This window comes from Harpegnathos saltator, unplaced genomic scaffold (assembly GCF_003227715.2).
Source record: "Harpegnathos saltator strain DR-91 unplaced genomic scaffold, Hsal_v8.6 scaffold111, whole genome shotgun sequence".
In the NCBI taxonomy this organism is placed as follows: Eukaryota; Metazoa; Arthropoda; class Insecta; order Hymenoptera; family Formicidae; genus Harpegnathos; species Harpegnathos saltator.
The window spans coordinates 1230281-1249257 of NW_020229886.1; the positions used below are offsets into that span (position 1 = coordinate 1230281).

At 50.9% G+C, this 18977-nt stretch overlaps 1 protein-coding gene across 3 annotated transcripts in view; it reads left to right on the top strand.

Annotated features, from left to right (window-relative positions):
• Positions 1-18977, top strand: part of LOC105180879 (calcitonin receptor-like) — a 50937-nt gene that overhangs the window by 19825 nt on the left and 12135 nt on the right. For 2 of the 3 annotated variants that reach the window (XM_025301214.1, XM_025301225.1), the window contains 2 exons: positions 10902-10954; positions 11048-11128. In XM_025301214.1, coding sequence (XP_025156999.1) covers positions 10902-10954; positions 11048-11128 — 134 coding nt within the window. Of the gene's footprint in view, positions 1-10901; positions 10955-11047; positions 11129-12756; positions 12853-18977 lie in introns of those variants that run through there. The other variant, XM_025301219.1, reaches the window with a different exon arrangement.

An 18977-nucleotide genomic window follows, 5' to 3' on the forward strand; every position in this document is an offset into this window, starting at 1 on the left:
CTGCAAAATAGGCCTCCGTGGCGGCGATGACCTCCTCATTCGACTCAAATTTCTGCCCGGCGAGTGACTTTTTCAAGTTTGGAAACAAAAAGAAGTCGCACGGGGCCAAATCTGGAGAATACGGTGGATGGGGCAGCAGTTCGTAGCCCAATTCGACCAATTTGACCGTGGCGAGGGCGGAGGTGTGAGCCGGTGCGTTGTCATAGTGGAAGAGCACTTTTTTCTTCGCCAAATGGGGCCGTTTTTTCTTCAATTCGGCGTCGAATCGGCCCAATAATTCGGCATAGTACAGCCCTGTGACCGTTTTACCCTTCTCCAGGTCGATGTAGTAGTAGTAGTCGATGTAGATCACACCTTGTGAATCCCAGAAAACGGTGGCCATCACCTTTCCGGCCGATAGGACAGTCTTCGCCTTCTTCGGAGCACGTTCGCCGGGTGAAGTCCACTGTTTCGACTGTTCCTTGGTCTCTGGTGTGTACCAGTGGATCCATGTTTCGTCGACGGTCACGAAACGACGCAGAAACTCCTTCGGATTGCGCTTAAACAGCGTCAAACACTGCTCTGAAGTGGTCTCACGGTTGCGCTTGTTGTCCGGAGTGAGCAAACGCGGCACCCATCGCGCCGACAGCTTTCTCATGCCCAAAATTTCATGCAGGATATGACCCACGCGGTCTTTTGAGATGCCTACTGTCTCAGCTATCTCGCGCACCTTCAATCGGCGGTCTGCCAATACGAGATCGTGGATTTTTGTCATGTTATCCTCCGTGGTAGCCGTTTACGGGGCACCTGGGCGTGGCTCATCAAAAACCGACGTGCGACCACGTTGAAACTCGTTAAACCAATTTTTGACGATCGAAGGAGAAGAGTCACCGTACACAGCATCCAAGCGCTCTTTGATTTCGCTGCGCGATTTCCCTTCCAAAAACAAGAATCGAATCACCGACCGATATTGCTCTTTTTCCATTTTTCTAAAATCCGCGGACACGCCCGCTTCCACACGCGGTCAAAACAAAACTACGAGTCCGATTCGGCTGAAATTTCGACAGTAGCCGTCTACGAGAATGTACTACACGATAGTAAATTTCTCTTGCGATAGTGGCGTCATCGGGCGGTGAGGCTAAGTACTTATCGGACCGCCCTCGTAATTTTGGTCCTTCGAGCCGGATCGGGAGCGGCAGTCTCGGACTTGTATCTAGCGGTTTAGCTTGAGTCCATTATGGCGTCTGAGGAGGACATTCATGGCCTTATCGAGGTTCAGTACGATCGGCAGCATCGGATGGCACGACTGCTGGTAAACGGTCGTAAGTCCGGAGAATTGAAAACGATTACCGGGCTGATTTCTCGTCTGCAGATGCTCAATACCTATTGGGCGCAGTATCAAGCTGACCATCGTGTTATCCGGGCATCCCACACGAAGTCGGTGCGGGAGTCGGAGTATCTGCGAAAGGACGCATACGGTGAGGCGGAGGAGGTATACCTTGCGCAGCGCGTTGAGCTTCAGGAATTGGTCGACAGCCTGAAGGCTCAGAAAGCTGAGATATCGGCTCACGCTGTTCCTGCGCAAGCAGTGGTGCACGAGGCCTCGCTACCGCGTATTCCGATCCCCAAGTTTGAGGAGAGATTTGATGAGTGGTGCAATTTCAAAGACCTATTTGAGTCCTTGGTTGTGCAGAACCCTACGTTGGCGTCGGTTCACCGCATGCACTACTTAAAGCAGAGTGTATCGGACGGGCCCGAGCGGTTGCTCCGCAATTATAGCCTCGTATCTGGCTCGTTCGAGCAAGCATGAGACGCACTTTGTGCGCGCTACGACAACCGTCGCCTCCTGGTTGACCAACATCTCGATGCCTTTCGTGAGCTCCTGCCGATGCGTCAGGAGAATGCATCTGAGTTGCGAAGGCTGCTCGATCAGGCTAACGAGCTACGGAGCGCGCTGCGCCTTTTGAAGCAATCGGTAGACGCTTGGGAGGTGATGTGGGTCAACATTCTCCGTGCCAAGCTGGATCCCGCTACGCGGCGAGCCTGGGAGCTGGCCACCGCGGCTCGGCGAGAGTCAGTGGGCTGTGAACAATTGGCTGTCTTCTTGGATGAGCGCCGGGCGGCCCTGGAGGCTGTCAAGGCGGTCACGCACTCCAGCGGTGACACCGCGGTCTCTCCGGTCGCCGCAAAGACTAAGCGGGCGTTGCATCTCCATCGGCCCAAGCCGAATCATTGTGCCGAATGCGGTGCTGAGCATGGGCTTAGGAATTGTCCGACTTTCAAGGACCATTCGACTTCGTCGCGCCGGGCAAGAGTGGGGACCCTCGGCCTGTGTTTTAACTGCTTCGGTTCGTCGCACCAGGCGGCTGCCTGCCCATGGACGAGTCGGCGCAAGGTGTGCGATGAACCGCACCACTCGCTGCTGCATTCGGACCGGGAAGTACGCCGCCCCGGCTTCAGAAAAGGAACCGCTAACGGCGTATGCTACGATGCGGATGCCCTCGCAGCGGGTTCTCCTGGCCACGGCCAGAGTTTGCTTGGTGGCAGCCAATGGACGATCCACTGTGGTTAGGGCGCTCGTTGATCAGGGCTCTGAGGTGAGCCTGGTGTTCGAGGCGGTCGCTCAGCGCCTCCGAGCATCTCGTCGGTCAGTGAGGGTGGGCCTGTCGGGCATATCAGAGGGACACCCTTAGCGGATGCGTGCCAGCACGTCATTGCAGCTTAAAGCGACTGCTGGCGTCCCGTTCTCCACGACAGTGGAGGCCTTCATCCTACCGCGACTTACAGCGTACCACCCCCCGCAGATGGCGCAGCTGGCGGGGAAGTTGGCGCATTTGAAGAGCCTTCAGTTAGCGGATGGTTCCGATAATGTTGAGCCTATCGAGGCGATACTTGGGGCGGAAGTGTTCGCCGAGATATTGGTGCCTGGCATTCGCCAAGGACCACGGGGGCTCCCATCGCACAGCGCACCTGCTTGGGGTGGGTGTTGTTTGGAGCTCTCGTGTCGAAAGCCCAACCGGGCAATTCTCAATGCCATACTGTGCAATGTACACAGGATGACACGGCAGGCCTGTTACGGCGTTTCTGGGAGGTGGAGGAGGTTCCAGCGGCCTCCACACTCATAGAGGAAGAGCGAGCTTGCGAGAAGTTCTTTACAGCGACCGTTCGCCGTTTGTCGGACGGCCGTTATCAGGTGTGTCTGTCATTGAAGGCCCCCCTGACAGAGCTCTTTCTGGGCTATACTCGGCGGTTTGCCACTGCCTCGTTTTACCGCTTGAAGTGACGGCTGCTGCGGCAGACTTCTTTAGACGAAGCCTATCAAGTGTTCCTTAAGGACTATGCATAGCGGGGGCATATGGTTCGCCTGCCGCTCAGTGCCGAACAACCACAGCCCTCGTACTTTATGCCACATCACCCGGTGATAAAACGAGCTCCCAAGCTTAAGGTCCGAATGGTCTTTAATGCCTCGCAAGCGTTCACTAATGGACAGTCCTTGATCGATTTGGTGCACGTAGGGCCACGCCTGCAACTTGGAGAGGTTCTGCTGGCATGGCGGATGGCCTTCACTGCGAACATCGAGCAGATGTTCCGACAGATACGAGTAGCTCCTGAGGATCAACACCTCCAACAGATCCTTTGGCGAGATAGCCAGCTGCAGCCGATAGGGGTGTACCACTTGGCCACGGTCACCTATGGCATGGCTTGTGCTCCCTACCTGGCGATCCGCACGCTGCATCAGCTCGCGCTGGATGAGGAGAAACACTATCCCCATGCAACGGAATTACTGCGTCGACAAACGTACGTCGATATACTTGCGGGAGCAGATACCCTGGAGGAAGCGCGCCGGCGACAGCACGCTCATGGCATGCGCAACCTGCTCATGGCGGGCGGGTTCCGTCTCCGGAATTGGGCGGCCTCTCAGTTGGGGCTTTTGTCCGATGTCCCGGAGAGTGACCGAGAACCACTAGTGCCGCTGCCGGACCCCGGGGCCGTGGGGGCCTCTGTGCTTGGGGGCGGTTGGATTCCGAGCGAAGATGCCTTTTGCTTCTCGGTTAGGGCCGATGCCTCGTCTACCACCTCAAAACGCGGCATCTTACCTGTCGTTGTCCGATTGTACGATCCAATGGATTGGCTGGCGCCTATTATAGTAATGGCCAATATCCTCCTTCAAGATCTGTGGTTGGCCGGACTCGACTGGAACGAGGCTCTTCCTCCTGCTGTGGCACAGCGGTGTGACTCCTTTAGGAGCTGGCTCACGGAAGTTTCCGGAGTCCGAAACCCTCGTTGGACCAGATGGTCTCCTACTGAGGTAGGAACTCAGTTGCATGGTTTCTCTGACGCTTCGGAGAGGGCGTATACTACCGTCATTTATGTAAGGGCTCGCCGGTCCGATGGGACCACACGGGTCACTCTGTTGGCGGCCAAGACGAGGGTCGCCCCCTTGAGGCGGGTGTCGTTGCCCCGTCTGGAGCTGTGCACAGCAGTGCACAGCTGCTCTCGCGCCTCATGCAGGCCACGATAAAGGCTACCGGTTGTGGCGAGGCGACAATTTATTGTTGGACGGATTCCTCAGTCGCACTCCACTGGATTGGCGGACATCCATCCAGATGGACTACTTTCGTCGCCAACCGCGTCTCGTTCATACACGAGACCACACCGGGTGCCTCTTGGCGCCATGTTCCATCCGGCGACAATCCTGCGGATTGCGCCTCTCGGGGTTTGTCGCCCAGCGGGTTAAGGAAGTACGCTCTTTGGTGGCATGGGCCTTCCTGGCTCACTGGTGACCCAGCAGAGTGGCATAGTGCACTCCGAGTCACTGTCGACCCGAGCGGTTGCGAGGAGCACCGCAGGGTTCACTTAGCGGCAGTAAACCCGGAGGACTGGTTCTCTGGGCCTCTTCTTTCCGCAAGGCCATACGCGTGATGGCTTATGTACGACGATTTCTGCTGATACCGCGGGTCCGCGGACCCCTCTCGGCGGACGAGCTGCGTGAGGCTCAGCTACGCCTGCTGCGGATCACGCAGAATAATTTCTTCGGAGACGAGTTGGCTCGCCTGCGTAATGGACGGGCGTTAGCCGTGGATTCCGAGTTGCGCCCACTCAATCCCACGATTGCCGGGTGCGGCCTCTTGCGCGTAGGAGGTCGACTACAATTCTCGGCATTGCCGGCTGAAACACGGCAGCCGGTCCTGCTGCCTCGTCGCTCTCAGCTCGCTGCACTCGTTGCCCGGGATGCGCATGAGCGCACGCTGCAGGGAGGAGTGCAGCTTACTCTCGTCACGTTGAGGCGCCAATTCTGGATCCCTGCCGGGCGATCCTTCGTGCGCCGGGTAATTCGAGGCTGTGTGCGGTGCACACGTCATAGCGGCACGCCGGTTACCCCGATAATGGCGCCACTGCCTCGTGAACGGGTATTGCTTCACCCGCCGTTCTTTACCGGGGATGGATTACGCTGGACCGGTGGCGGTTCTTCCATCTCGTGGACGAGGGCGAACCACCTCTAAGGGTTACATCGCTGTGTTCGTCTGCTTTGTCACGCACGCCATGCACTTGGAAGTGGTCAGCGACTGCTCTGTCTCGGCCTTTCTAGCGGCCTACCATCGTTTCGTGGCTCGAAGGGGACTGCCAGCTACCATCTATAGCGACCAAGGGACTACGAGCCGGGAGTTGCAATCGCAATTTAAGGCTATCGTGGCTTTGGGGAGACCGGTGGCGGCGTCTTTGGCTAACCAGGGCATCACCTAGCAGTTCATCCCTCCTTCAGCTCCGCATTTTGGCGGGCTATGGGAGGCAGGGGTGCGATCCGTTAAGCACCACCTCCGAAGGGTGATAGGAGACCAGGCGCTGGCATTTGAGGAGTTCGCCACTCTATTGGCTTGCATCGAGGCCTGTCTTAACTTCAGGCCCTTGTGCCCTTTGACGGACGATCCCCAGGATTTAGAGGCCCTGACTCCGGGCCATTTTTTGATCGGGCGGCCGCTGTTGGGTCCGCCTGAGCCGGCCCTCGAGGGGGTTCCAGTCACGAGGCTGAGTCGTTGGCAGCTGCTCCAACAGATGACGGAGCACCTGTGGGACCGCTGGTCCAGGGAGTATCTGACCCAGTTACAGGATCGGGGAAAGTGGCTCATCGCCTCTCGACCGCTGGAAGTCGGGGATCTCGTGGTCTTGTGGACGCGCGATTCCCTCCGGCTTGTTGGCCGCTCGGTCGCGTTACGCGCTTACTACCAGGCCCAGACGGATACATCCGCGTAGCACAGGTGCGCACAGCGGACTCGACCTTGACCAGGCCACTGGTCAAGCTGGTGAAGCTTCCGGTCGATCAAAGGGGGCTCACCCTAATAGACCTTCAACATGAAGGGGCTCAACAGGTCCTCATGGACGTCAAGTCGCGAGTGCGACCTTCTCGTTCGTTCCACCGAGTTGAGTTCCGTCGTCGCGACGGAGGTGGGCGGTACGATCCGTACGGCACGCCGTGCGGAATTTCGGTTTGCGGTTCGGCGCTGCAGGGCGGGCGGCCTGGGCACCAGGGTGTTCTCGCAAGCGGCGAGGAGACCGGTCTCTCTCGGGCGAGCGCGTGGGGCTCCTGCCGGCGCCCTGCGACAGACGGACAGCTCCGACCGTGGCCGCTACGTGGCGCGGGCCGCGACTCCACTGCCCGCAGGCAAGATTCGGCCGTCCGGCTATATAACCGGGCGCGCCGTGTCTTGCCTTGCCTTGCTTTGTCTTTTGCCATATCATTTACCTGGCCATTTTCAGTAACAAACCTGTGCTGCTTTTGGTGCGATTGTCGCCCTACTGCTGATTACCGATGCCCTTTCTAGGCTTTCCTAGGGCGGTCGTTCTTACCTCTTAGATTCAAACCAGCGCTCTATACACTCTGCTGAGTTGAAGGTGGCGCCGATATACCCTGATGGGTTGAGGCTAATGGTTCGAATCTCGTCTTGTGATCTCGCGCTTACGGCGTTGCCGTGATTTAGGAGCGACTCGACCGTCTGCTCGGAGCTTCGAGCTCCCTTGTTTCCCAAGCGCTCGTCGGGAGCCTTGGCGATTTAGGAGCGGCTCGGTTGCCGTCTCTAGAGCTCTTTCTTCCAAGTATCCGCAAGGGAACTTGGCTCTCTCGCAAGAGCGGTTTGGTCGCCCTGCGAGCTAGAGTTCAGATCTCATTTTCCACGCGTCCTCGGGACCGTGGCTGGCTGTAGGCCGTTACGTCCGGAAGGGCGGGCCTTCCGAAACGACGGAGGTCGTTTCGTTACACGTACTTGACGTGCTCCGGGTGCCGCACACCGTTGACGTCACAGACGTGTGTGTCCTGCGGGACTTTGCGTAGGCTAACGGTTGTCGCCTTGTAAATAGCTGCGCTTATTCTCTTCTGCATTTCTACTGCGTTCCTTCTACGTCGTTCTTCTGCGTTATTCTACTTGCGTTACTACTGCGTCTATTGCGTCCATTGCGTTGTACAATGCGTGTCACTTTGCGTCATCACGTGCGTGTCATTCCTCTCTCTTATTTTCGCTGCCGTCTCTGGACGCGGTGCGTCGGCACACGGTGTTGCGCGTTTCTGTGGGGCCTGTAGCCCCCTTACGGAGCCCAGACGTCAACCAGGACGACCGGTCGGTCGTCGAGCTTACTCGAGCGACCTGGATGCAGGCGGACGTCGCTCTGCGATCCAAATCACCAGCCAGCTTCCCGGAGCTATTCTATGTTCGGTCTCGTTCCGAACAAACGTCTAATATTTTGTCATCAGGGCGACGTTGCTGTTAGTACCTCTCTTGGGTCTTCACTATTTAGTGATCCCATTTCGGCCGCCCGAAAAGCATCCTTGGGAGCAGTTTTACGAAGTCCTTTCTGCGATCATAGCTTTCTTCCAGGTGAGCGCCTTTAATCTTTATCGACGACCTTCGAGAGAATTTCTACTATACAAGTAAAATTAATTCGACTGATCAAGACTGAATATATTATATATATAATCATAGTAATAGTGAGTATAATAATAGTAATAATAATATCTTATACGCTTGGTATACAAATGTTGGACGACGCATAAATATGATCGCACGATAAACATAAATCTTCTCTTTTTGTTGTTAAAAGGCACGCGTTTTATTGAGAAGTATCGGACGTGTTGAGAAATTTTGCGTACACGAATGCGCTCTTCTGCTACGTACGATCAATATTCGAATATTTCGAGGCATTCGTCATCGTGGAGTTAATTCGTCAGTCATTCTTCTACAAATTCTTGAAATAATATACGACGTTTAAAGATACAATGTTTAAAATAAAAAAAAGGAAAGAAAAAGTATGTTACAAGTAAACAAATAAATTGGCGAGTGAAGTTTGGGATATTAAAATACGTAAAAATATTTCGGATACGCGCGTTGATAGCTTTCCATAACAAGGAACAGGATTTTTTTATTTTCTTTTGAAAACTGCCAAGCCCGAGACTGGAAACTCGAATAGCCGGAAAATGTTGCAGTTAGAAAAAATGCGTATGTATGTTTACTTTTTGTGAAGTCAATCGTATTTTTAACGGTAAAAATCAGTTCAATTGCGTTAAAAATGTATTTTTTGAATATGTGTGATGAAAGAAATACAAGCTGCACGCTAGGTGTTTTGCAATTATTACATCCATGTTCAGCAAAAAAAACTCACAGGGAACATCCGCGAAATGTGCGTCTTCGATTTCGACGAAACTTGGCATAAAAAATCGTACAATTTTTGTTTAAAAAGTTTTTTTCTATCTGCAATAATTATTAAAACATAACATAAAGGGGATGAAACTCTGAGGGGCAGTTTCATCCCTTAAACCTGAGCTATTGACGATAAAAAAGATATGAGTCTCTCTGAATTTTGGCTACTCTACAAATATTTGCCAAATTTCGTCGAAATCGGAGACGCACATTTCGCGAATATTCTTTATCGGTCAATTTCTTTCCGACATAAATATTGGAATATCACACATTTTTTACATAAATGGTGAGAGAAATAAGAATGACTCTTGACAGATGTCGATAATCTCAATTTTAATTTTGTTTGGAATTGTTTCGAGACTCCGAGAATGTTTCGCTTCACAACCTTAATTTGCAAATTACTGAGCGCTAAAAATAAGATGGAAAAAATGGAAAAATAACAATCTCGCTGGTAAAACACACTTCGTTAAACAAGACTCTCGATCTGAGATTACTTGATTAAGTAAATTAAATAATAAAAAAGATTTATCTTAATCAAGCGAATTGATTAATTAATGAAAGAATTAATTAAAGCAATCTTAATTGAAAGATAGTGATAGCTCTGCGACGTTGCATATAATAAAGGAATCGCCTGTGTATGCGCACTTTATATTACAATGTGCTGCATGAAAAAGAGAAAATATTCTTCCAATTATACTTTGACATTTGAACTCTTTTTATTACGCGAAAATTCTGGATTCAATGATACATTCCGGATTTTAAATAACAGCATTGCACCGTATTAAGTATAATTAGTTATCGATGAAGCGCTTCATATACCCGACGCTTTGTGCAGAATAAAATGTCACTGGAGTAAATGAACATTGTTAATAAGTCTTCTGTCGAATTAAGCGTGGCTACGCGTGCCTCGAGCATCCAAAATTGACGTGGAATTGCTCCCATGACATGGAATCGCACGACGCCACCAACGTAATTACACCGTTACGGACGAACCGCCTCGTGTCGTGTAAAATTGTATCGGATCAATAGAATCGCGATTTCACTGAACGACACTGTCATACACGAAGCATTTTCCTCGGCATTTCACTTGCCTCAATTTAAACTTCCTTTTTATTTTACCGGGAAAACTCCATCGTTAACCCTTTGAAGCATGGTGGGGTCCCACAATCCCATCTTATCTTTCTTTATTTTTAGTTATTTAAGCTATCTTTTTGATATTCTCGTCCGAATTTTTTGTACTTGTAAGATATGTTAGATATTGATATACGTGCTAAAAATGTAAAATGTCAATTTTTTTTTAAATTTAAGCATCCTATAAATAAACAAATTGCATAAAATTATATATTTTTCAGTAAAAATTCATTTAACGGTGATCTATAAAAACAGTTGTAACGAAACTTGTTCATTTTACGTTTTTGAGATCGCCGATTACGAATCCGGAGTCAGAATTTCAATTCAAAATGACGGATTCAATATGATGAACAAAAATGTTCAAAATCCTTCAATTTCGACAGAAATAGGTACATGAAGATTTTTTGGGTCGCTGATCACGAATTTGTTATCAGATTTCGGAAATTAAAATCCATAATATCATATCAAAGTTAACCATTTGAAGTCGTCATATTAGATCCGCCATTTTGAATTTTTAAATTTTGACTCCAGATTCGTAATCAGCGACCCAGGAAACCCCCTATATATGTAATCAGTTTCTTTTATTATTGCATAGAAAAATTCGTGCTTCAAAGGGTTAAAATGCATATCTCTTGGCAATGCAGCATGTAGCAAGGAACTCTTCGAAAATCCATCGGTTATCTTTGCGATTTGTTTGTCAAGCTTATTCGGCCATGACTGCAATAATTTGCCACAAAGCAAAGATACGCTGGTATGAGCACAGAAGTCTATAAACAATTGATATATATATCAATATTACGAATTAACCTTGATATGATATTTTTCATTTTTTTCATTTATTTCACTTTTTCACTTTTTCATTTTACGATACCGCGTGGATTTCGCAATCTGGAGAATCGTAATCTCTCAATCTCGCACAATGGTGTACAACGAAAGCGTGCAATCCGGTGACATAGATTAAATTTGAAAGTTGACCGGAAGTGTAGCTCGCTTCTCCGTAATCTGTGTGAAGCGCGCTGCAGTAAAGTCGACGGACATTTCTGCCGTTTTGCATTTTCTCCGACCTCGAATATCGAAATAAAACGCTATTTCTCCTTTTTCCAGGGCCTCTGTGTGGCCTCTGTGTGGCGGTACTTATCGGCTATTGCAACGGGGAGGTAAGTTCCACTAGCGCAGCGCGGTTGAGCGGCCACTTTTGCCTTTCTCGTAGTAACAATGTGTAATGATATTTTTCCTCGTGGTGTTGCCAGGTAATGGCGCAGTTCAAGAGGAAGTCGGAGAACAATGTGCTGTTGCGGAAATGAATCTCCTGCACGACCACGATTGTCTCGGTATGTGATATTGACGAAAAGTTCGGGATGGGTTTTTGCGGCCGAGGATCGATTTTAAACGCCACCCAGCTTTCTCGCTTACTTTCTCACGCGAGGGAAAACTCCCGTTGGGGAATAAAACCCGATCGAGAGCGGGTGGATCAAGAGGAATGCGGCGGGGATGCATTCTCTACAAATTGAATTCGTTATCTCTAAAATCACGGGATTAATTGACAAACCTCCCTGCTCCTGCCTATTCTATCTCGTCGTCTGTGTAGTCTTGCTAACCTGTTGTTCTTCATTTTCTCTTTATACGAACGACTGAACCAACAATCTCTCAGCCAAACGCTTCCACGCGATGAAGCCGATGATCGACAGCTCTCCGCTAGTATTTGTTATTTTGCTTGCAACACCAAAAAAAAGTAATTTCAGAACAAAAGGAATTATCTAAATTTTAGAGGGAATTGTTTTTATATATGGCCTCAAGAGAATTCCTCTAAGATTAAAAGGAAAATATTATAAACACATTATTCTCAAAATTAGAGGGATTATATGTTGTACATATATAATGCAAATCTTATTGATTTTAATATAAATTTCCTCTTATACACAGGTTATTTAATCTTTTTTTAGGAAGATTATTATTTATTCTTACTATACCTTATTCTTACTGGTTATACTGGTTAATTTGAAAAAATTATTATAACCTATAGCAAAAAATAATATATACATATATATATATATTTATTCCCCTCCTGTTCCCTTCCCTTCTACCCTTTTGCTCTCTCCTTCTTCTTTCGCTCCTCCCCTTCTTATTATTTTATTTTCTCCTCTTTTCTTTGCCTCATCCTCTTATCGTTCTCTCATCGTTTTATTCTCTTCTTCGCTCACTCTCTTTCTCCCATTTCATACTCTTGCATCCCTTCATTATCTCCCTCTCATTATCTTTCTCTCTCCCTCTCTCTCTCTCTCTTCTTTTTTCTTATCTTATATCTCTTATCTTACTCACACCTCTTTATTCACTCTTTTTTTCTTTTATTCACACCTCTCCTTTTTCTCTCATTCTCTCTTGTGTCTTCATTCATTTGTCTATCCCCATCTTTCCCTTTTCACCATCTCAACTTTTTTTTCTCTACTTTCCTAACTTCCCTAACTCTTCTTTGCAACCCATTCTCACTATTATTGATCTGAGTCATTCCGACTTTCACCCTTATTTGCAATCGCTCTTTCTCCCCCTCCTCCTCCCTCCCTCTCTCTCTCTCTCTCTGCTCATCCTCTCCCACTACTCCAATCCCTTTCTTAGTCCTTTCTGTTTTTACTTTCTCTTCTCCTCCTCCTGTAACAATCGCAAATATATTCCCACCTTGGATCCGTTCGTTCGTCTTTTCGTTTTACCTTGTTCGTCTTTCCGTTCTTTTCCTTTTTTGATTGCTGTTTTCTCTTCAATAGTAGTCAGAGATGGAGCTCGAGAAATAGAAGGTGATCTCTCGCCTTTTACTGCTCTTATACGTTCTGGCGAAACTTATCTGCTTTCCGCTAACATAATACGTCGAATTTGTCTTAAATATACCTTCGTCTCATCTGCAAAGCAAAGTCGGCCAGTTATAGGACGTCGTAATGTTGTCCTGTGTATGACAAATGTCCACTAGGCACGGAATGTTTATGGAACTCGGACACGACAGCCTGCCTCAAGGACAGCCACTCCTGCGATTAGAAACGAATCGGGCAATCGTTTTGGGCTCTCGGCTGGCGAGCAAACAGAAAACGCACGGCGAAGACGGATTCAGTAAAATTCCCGTTCATCAAATATTTAAGGCGGTAATGACGCACGACGGAGAGTCCAAAGGACCTGTTTTTATATTTATTACGGCCGGACGACCGGATGTCGATGTTTTTGATCTTTGGCGCAATGTTAACCCTTCCGCTCCGTAATGCGGTTAGGCAGCGCGGCATTATTCTTGACCGCACACACGCGCGCACACACACATACACACACAAACACACGTCGCGTTTCTTATTAATAATGCGACAGCACGTAAGCTGCAGGCCATGCTTTCACGTTCCACTGCTATTTATGAATAAGGTAATAGCCAGGCTTTAGTTGCGTACAAAATATAGATGAACCTCTTACTACCGAACAAGTAAATCTACGCGGCACCGGCGAGTCAACTCGTCTGGTAAAACTCAGATTCAGTAATAAATATCGATCTGCGTCGAAAAAGGACGAATTTGTCGGATCAATCGGGTTGACCTTGCGTAGACACGACGCTCTCACGAGTATCGATCTTCTGTAAGTATCTACAATACCGGTGTTTACGACTCCGCTCAATAGTGAGCGAAGATATACGGATACCGGAACACCCTTATCAAAAGGATCGGAGTCAAGGATGGTAGTAGATTCAGGTCTCGTGCGGCCTATTCGGGTCGTAAGTCGGTGCCGAAAACCCGTGAACCACTCGTAACAGATACGTCCACGGGCGTTAGAATGAAACGACCTCCGTCGGTTCGGATGGCCTGCCCTTCCGGACGAAAAGGCTTGCAATCTGCCACGTTCCTGCGAGGCGTGGAAATGCACATGAACGCGCTGAGCTCGTGTCACACGAGAGGCGACTCAGTTGCTTCGGAGCGACTAGCCAAGGCCTTGAAGACGCTTGGACAGAGAGCTCAGAGTTCTCGAAGAAACGACCACGTCGCTTTTGAACGCACCAAGACCCTAGACGGATACTTGGCAAGAGAGAGTTCGCAAAACTCTCAAGGAGACGGCAACGCCGTTCCTAACAGCCGAGGTCTTCGACGGACGCTCGGAAAGAGAGAGTTACTCTCGCTCCACACGGAGGCGACAAAGTTCGCTCCTGAATCATGACAACGAGGCGAACTCAAAGCTAAAGTCGATTCTCACCATAAAGCCTCAACCCAGCAGGGTATATTAGCACCGCAGTCAACTCAGCAGAGTGTAGAATGCGCTGGTTTGAATCTCGACTACGCGCGAAAAGTGCTCTAGGAAAGCCTAGAGAGAACGTCGGTAAAGACGGGCGCTATAAGTCGCATAGACCAAACACCGGAGAATGCCACAATCGGCGTTAGGCCATGCGAAAGCACCGCGCCGGCCGTTGCGCTGGGTGATATACTCGGCCGGCGGATTTTTGCCCGCGGGTTGCGGAGTCTGGTGGCGCGCCTCGTAACAGCCACGGCTGGAGCTACTCGCCGAACGAAACCGCTGCGCCGACTTCGAGTAAGCCGGCGCCGGGAACCCATGCCGCCCGCCATGCAGCTCCGCTCGCGTCTCTAAGACGACACACTCATTCCTGAACATACCGCCCGCCTCGAATAGTCGTACTCGAAGTGGATGCTCCGTGGATGGCTTTTTTTTTTTACGATTGAGTTGGTCCGCCCACCGTGGCTGTCTCGCTTTCGAGGTTGATATCGATGGATAGGAAACACAGGTTTGTGATCGGACATTTGATTTCGTTGGTCACGGTGCGAACCGTGACGACGCGCACCAACCCGTCGTTACCCGGATGACACCGCGAGATGTGACCGAGGGCCCACTGACTAAGAGGAGCGTTGGGCTCGGCAATAAGGACGATTTGTCCTACACGGGCGAGTCGCTGCCGTATGCATCATTTCGGTCTTTGTTGTAGGGTATGCAAATAGTCGCGGCTCCACGCCTTCCAAAATTCCTCCGTTAGACAACCGTTAGACTAATTGCCATCGGGAGAGTCTCGTTTCCTTTTCGTCGAGCAGATTGGGTTCTGGAACGGAAACGAGTGGCGTCCCGATTACTAGATGACCGGGAGTCAAAGCGCGGTAGTCGTCGAAGTTATCCGAAAGCGTGGACAACGGGCGAGAGTTGAGGCACGCCTCAATGCGACACAGCAACGTGCACATCTCCTCAACCGTGAGAGTGTGGGCTCCGATGCATCACTTGAGGTGATGTTTGATGCTTCGCACGGCTGCTTCCTAAAGCCCTCCGACGTGTGGAGCCGCTGGTGGAATGAAATGCCAGGAGATCTGTTCAGTTGACAGCCAATTTATGAGGTCCGGGTGAGTCACAGCAGTCCGGTAAGCGTGAATCAACTCGCGATCGGCCCCTTGAAAATTGGTGCCGTTGTCTGAATACATCGTCGAAGGTGAACCGCGCCGGGACACAAACCGTTGAAAGACGGCTAAGAATGCGGCTGTGGAGTAATCAGAGACTAGTTCGAGGTGGATGGCTTTCGTAGTCATGCAGATAAAGAGCGCTAGATACGTCTTGTGTGATTTCTGATCTCGGACTGGAGCGTAACGGACTAGAAACGGGCCCGCGTAATCGATTCCGGTGTGAGAGAAGGCGCGTGTGGCCGCGGTGACGCGATATTCGCGGAGATTGCCCATAAGCTGACTCGGGACCTTCGCCCGAGCGCGCGAGCACGTGATGCAGCGACGGATTTCAAGACGGATAACAGACCGAGCTCGTAAGAGCCAGAATTCTTGTCGAAGTAAGGCTAAGGTAAGCGTCGTGCTTGCATGAAGGGTGTGAAGATGGATCGCAGAGATGATGAGTTTGATGAGAGGATGTGACGCTAGTACTATCGGATATTTGCTGGATGTCGAGAGTGCCGAATGATGCTACCTACCTCGGGCACGGATTACTTGATCGGGATCGAGGAAGGGATCAAGGGGTACCAGCGGACTGCTGGAGGCGACCGACCGAGAATGCCGGAGGCGTGTGAGCTCCTGCGGGAATATTACGGTTTGCATTTCCCTAATCCAAAACAGCTCTGATTCTTTCAATTCGGTCGCGTGGAGCGATAGAGGGGATGAATGCTCCGCGTCAAGAGTGCGACGAGACTTTCGTAGCCGTCGAATAAACCGAAACATATACGCAGTCACTCTGAGAAGTTTGTTTCACGAGGAAAAGCGCGTTTGTAGATCCCACTCCGATTTAATAGTAGCCGCATGTACGGTTGCCGCGGGTCGCTCCTCCAAGGGAGCGTTGTCCTCGAGTGGCGGAGCGGCGCGCCCACGATACCTCCGTCAACGTTAACCAGGATGGTCCGTACCACCACAAATCGTGATGTAGAATCTCCTCCGCGAGGAGTCCGCGGGACGCGCAAACGGCAGGGTTGTCAACAGAGGAGACATGTTGCCAAGCGGCGTTGGGTACGAGATCCTGTATTTGGGACACGCGATTGGCGACGAATGTTTAACATCTAGACGAAGGTTGGCCTAACCAAGCCAAAACGATGGAGGAGTCAGTCCAGCAGTAGGTTGAGGCGTGGGCTAAACTGGATTCCGTGCCCTCGAAAGCCAGGAGTTTTACGAGAAGATGAGCCGCGCACAGCTCTAATCGTGGAACGGAGATGACCTTTACCGGAGCGACCTTGAATTTTGTGATAAGCAGTGTAGTGGTCACGAGGCCGTCGGAGGAGATGACGCGGAGGTACACGACGGCGGCGTAAGCGGCTGTGGAAGCATCCGAGAGCCCGTGGACCTCGACACGGCGGTTGCTAGGGTGTGTAGTCGTCCATCGAGAGATTTCTAGGGTCTCGAGTAATGGTAATTTGGCGCGGAATTCGTTCCATTAGGAACAGAGGCGAGTTGGTAGTGGATTGTCCCAACCGCTCCCGGTCAACCAGAGTCGTTGCAGCAAAATCTTAGCCGTAATGACAACCGGCGTCACCCACCCAAGAGGATCGAAAAGGCGCGCGATGACGGATAACATGGTGCGTTTCGTGGCATCAGGTCTGGTGTCGAGTTGAATGCGAAACTGAAAGAGATCACGGGCGGGTCGCCAGACTATGCCGAGCACATTGAGTGAGTCGTCCGGCAGAAGATCCTTACCACACGCAAGCCCGTGATCCTGAATGTAAATGTCCGCGAGGAGAGCAGAATTATTGCTGGCGCATTTTCGCAAGACGAATCCTCCGCTTTTGAGAAGATCGATGAGCTAATTCCGCGTAGCTCTGGCGGATTCTAGGTCCGACGCGCCGAATAGGCAATCGTCTACGTTAAGTTTCTGGCGAAGGACAAGAACAGCCAAGGGGAACCGCGATCCTTCGTCGTGGGAGAGTTGCTGCAGGGCCCGCAGCGCGAGAAACGGAGCGGACGAGGTGCCATAAGTCACCGTACGAAGACGATACTCTTGGGTCGGGGCCGAAGGCACGTCCCGCCAGAGAATACGCTGGTAGTCAACATCGCGATCGTCGACTCGGATCTGCCGATACATTTTTGCAATGTCGGCGGTGAGAGCGTATTTTACCTGGCGCCAGCGTAGTATAATGGCGGTGAGGTCGACCTGCAACTTCGGTTGCCGACCAGCAGGTAGTCGTTTAAGGACTGACCGCTCAGTGTTTTGCAGGAAGCGTTAAATACAACGCGCAGTTTTTACGTGGCACTGTGTTCTCGCAAAACCGCGTGATGAGGAATATAATACACTTGATCTAAAGGGCAGTCGTCCGATGAGTTAACTCTCGTCATGTGTCCTAAACGTTTATATTCGGCCGTGAGTTCCTGATATTCCGCGGTGAACGAGGCCTCGTGTGGCGACCATAGAGTGAGCCGTCGGAGGGCAGCCAAGGCGGCCGGGCGTGAATCGCCAAGAGGCAGCGGAGGAGGGGCCTTAAAAGGCAATCGAACGATATAACGACCGTCGCCATCGCGCCGGGCGGTCATGCGGAAGTGGTCCTCACAGCGCTGGTCATCGACCGACAGCGTACCGGCGGCGGGAATGGATTCGACCTCCCAGAATGTGCGAAGCGTTTGATTGAGTTCGTCGACAGCGAGATTATGAAAATTGTAGACCGTCAGATGAGTAACAGATACAGGACCTGATATTATCCAACCCAGGACGGTGTTTTGCGTGACGGATTTGTTATCTCCGCCGCGCCGCATCGCCACTGCGAATCAAGCGACCGTACTAATCGGCGCCGATGATGAGTTCAAGTCGAAACGAGTCACACGGATCGGGGTCGGCGAGATGCAGATTCTTAAGATGCGGCCAAAGTTTGGCATAGTATCTCCGCTGAGGCGTGTATCTTGTAAGCGACTGAAGAACAATGGCCATGGTCTCATAACAAGGTCCACTCGAGTTAGCGAGACGCACCTGGATACCCGCGATATGTTTGGCGGTGGTGTACATGTCCCTAATACCCATCACGCTGACGTGTTGCTTCTGACACGGGAGTCTGAGTAGCTGCGCCAAATTATCGGAAATGAGAGTGGCGCTAGATCCTTGATCGAGCAGGGCTCGAACGCGGGCCGTGCGTCCATGAGTCGACTGAACCCGCACGATGGCTGTCGCTAGTAGCACGGAGAGCGGCGGTTGTTGCGAAGAGAGGAGATGGGAGACCACGGGAGAACGACAGAGTGCGTCGCGAGTTAAGCTTTTAGTCCTGACAGCGTCCGAGTCTCGCGTATCAGGGCGCGGTTGGTGCAGCAATGTATGATGCTTGGCTTTGCATTCACGACAGCGCGAGCTACTGGGACACGCCGGTGCATGGTGAGATGCTAATAGGCAGTTGAAACATCGCGCGGTTTTAGCGGCAAGCTCCTGTCGTAACGCTAAGGACAGCCCGTGAAACTTGGGGCACTGATAGAGTTTGTGCGTCAGCGGACACAACGGACATTCCGCATCCGTTGCAATCGCAGTATGAGACTGAACGGAATGCCCCTTGGCGCCGCGGGAGGCGGACGAACCCGAGGCAAGACCAGGATCGACAGGAGTCAATGCTTCAAGCGCGCGAGTACGAACCTCCATGAACTTGAATAACCAATCAAGTGTCGGGAATTCCATGGACTCGCTCAATTTAGTTTCCCACAGACGCTTGGACGGCCCGTTAAGCCGCTGCGTTAGTATATAAATGATGACATCGTCCCAATGCTGAACGGG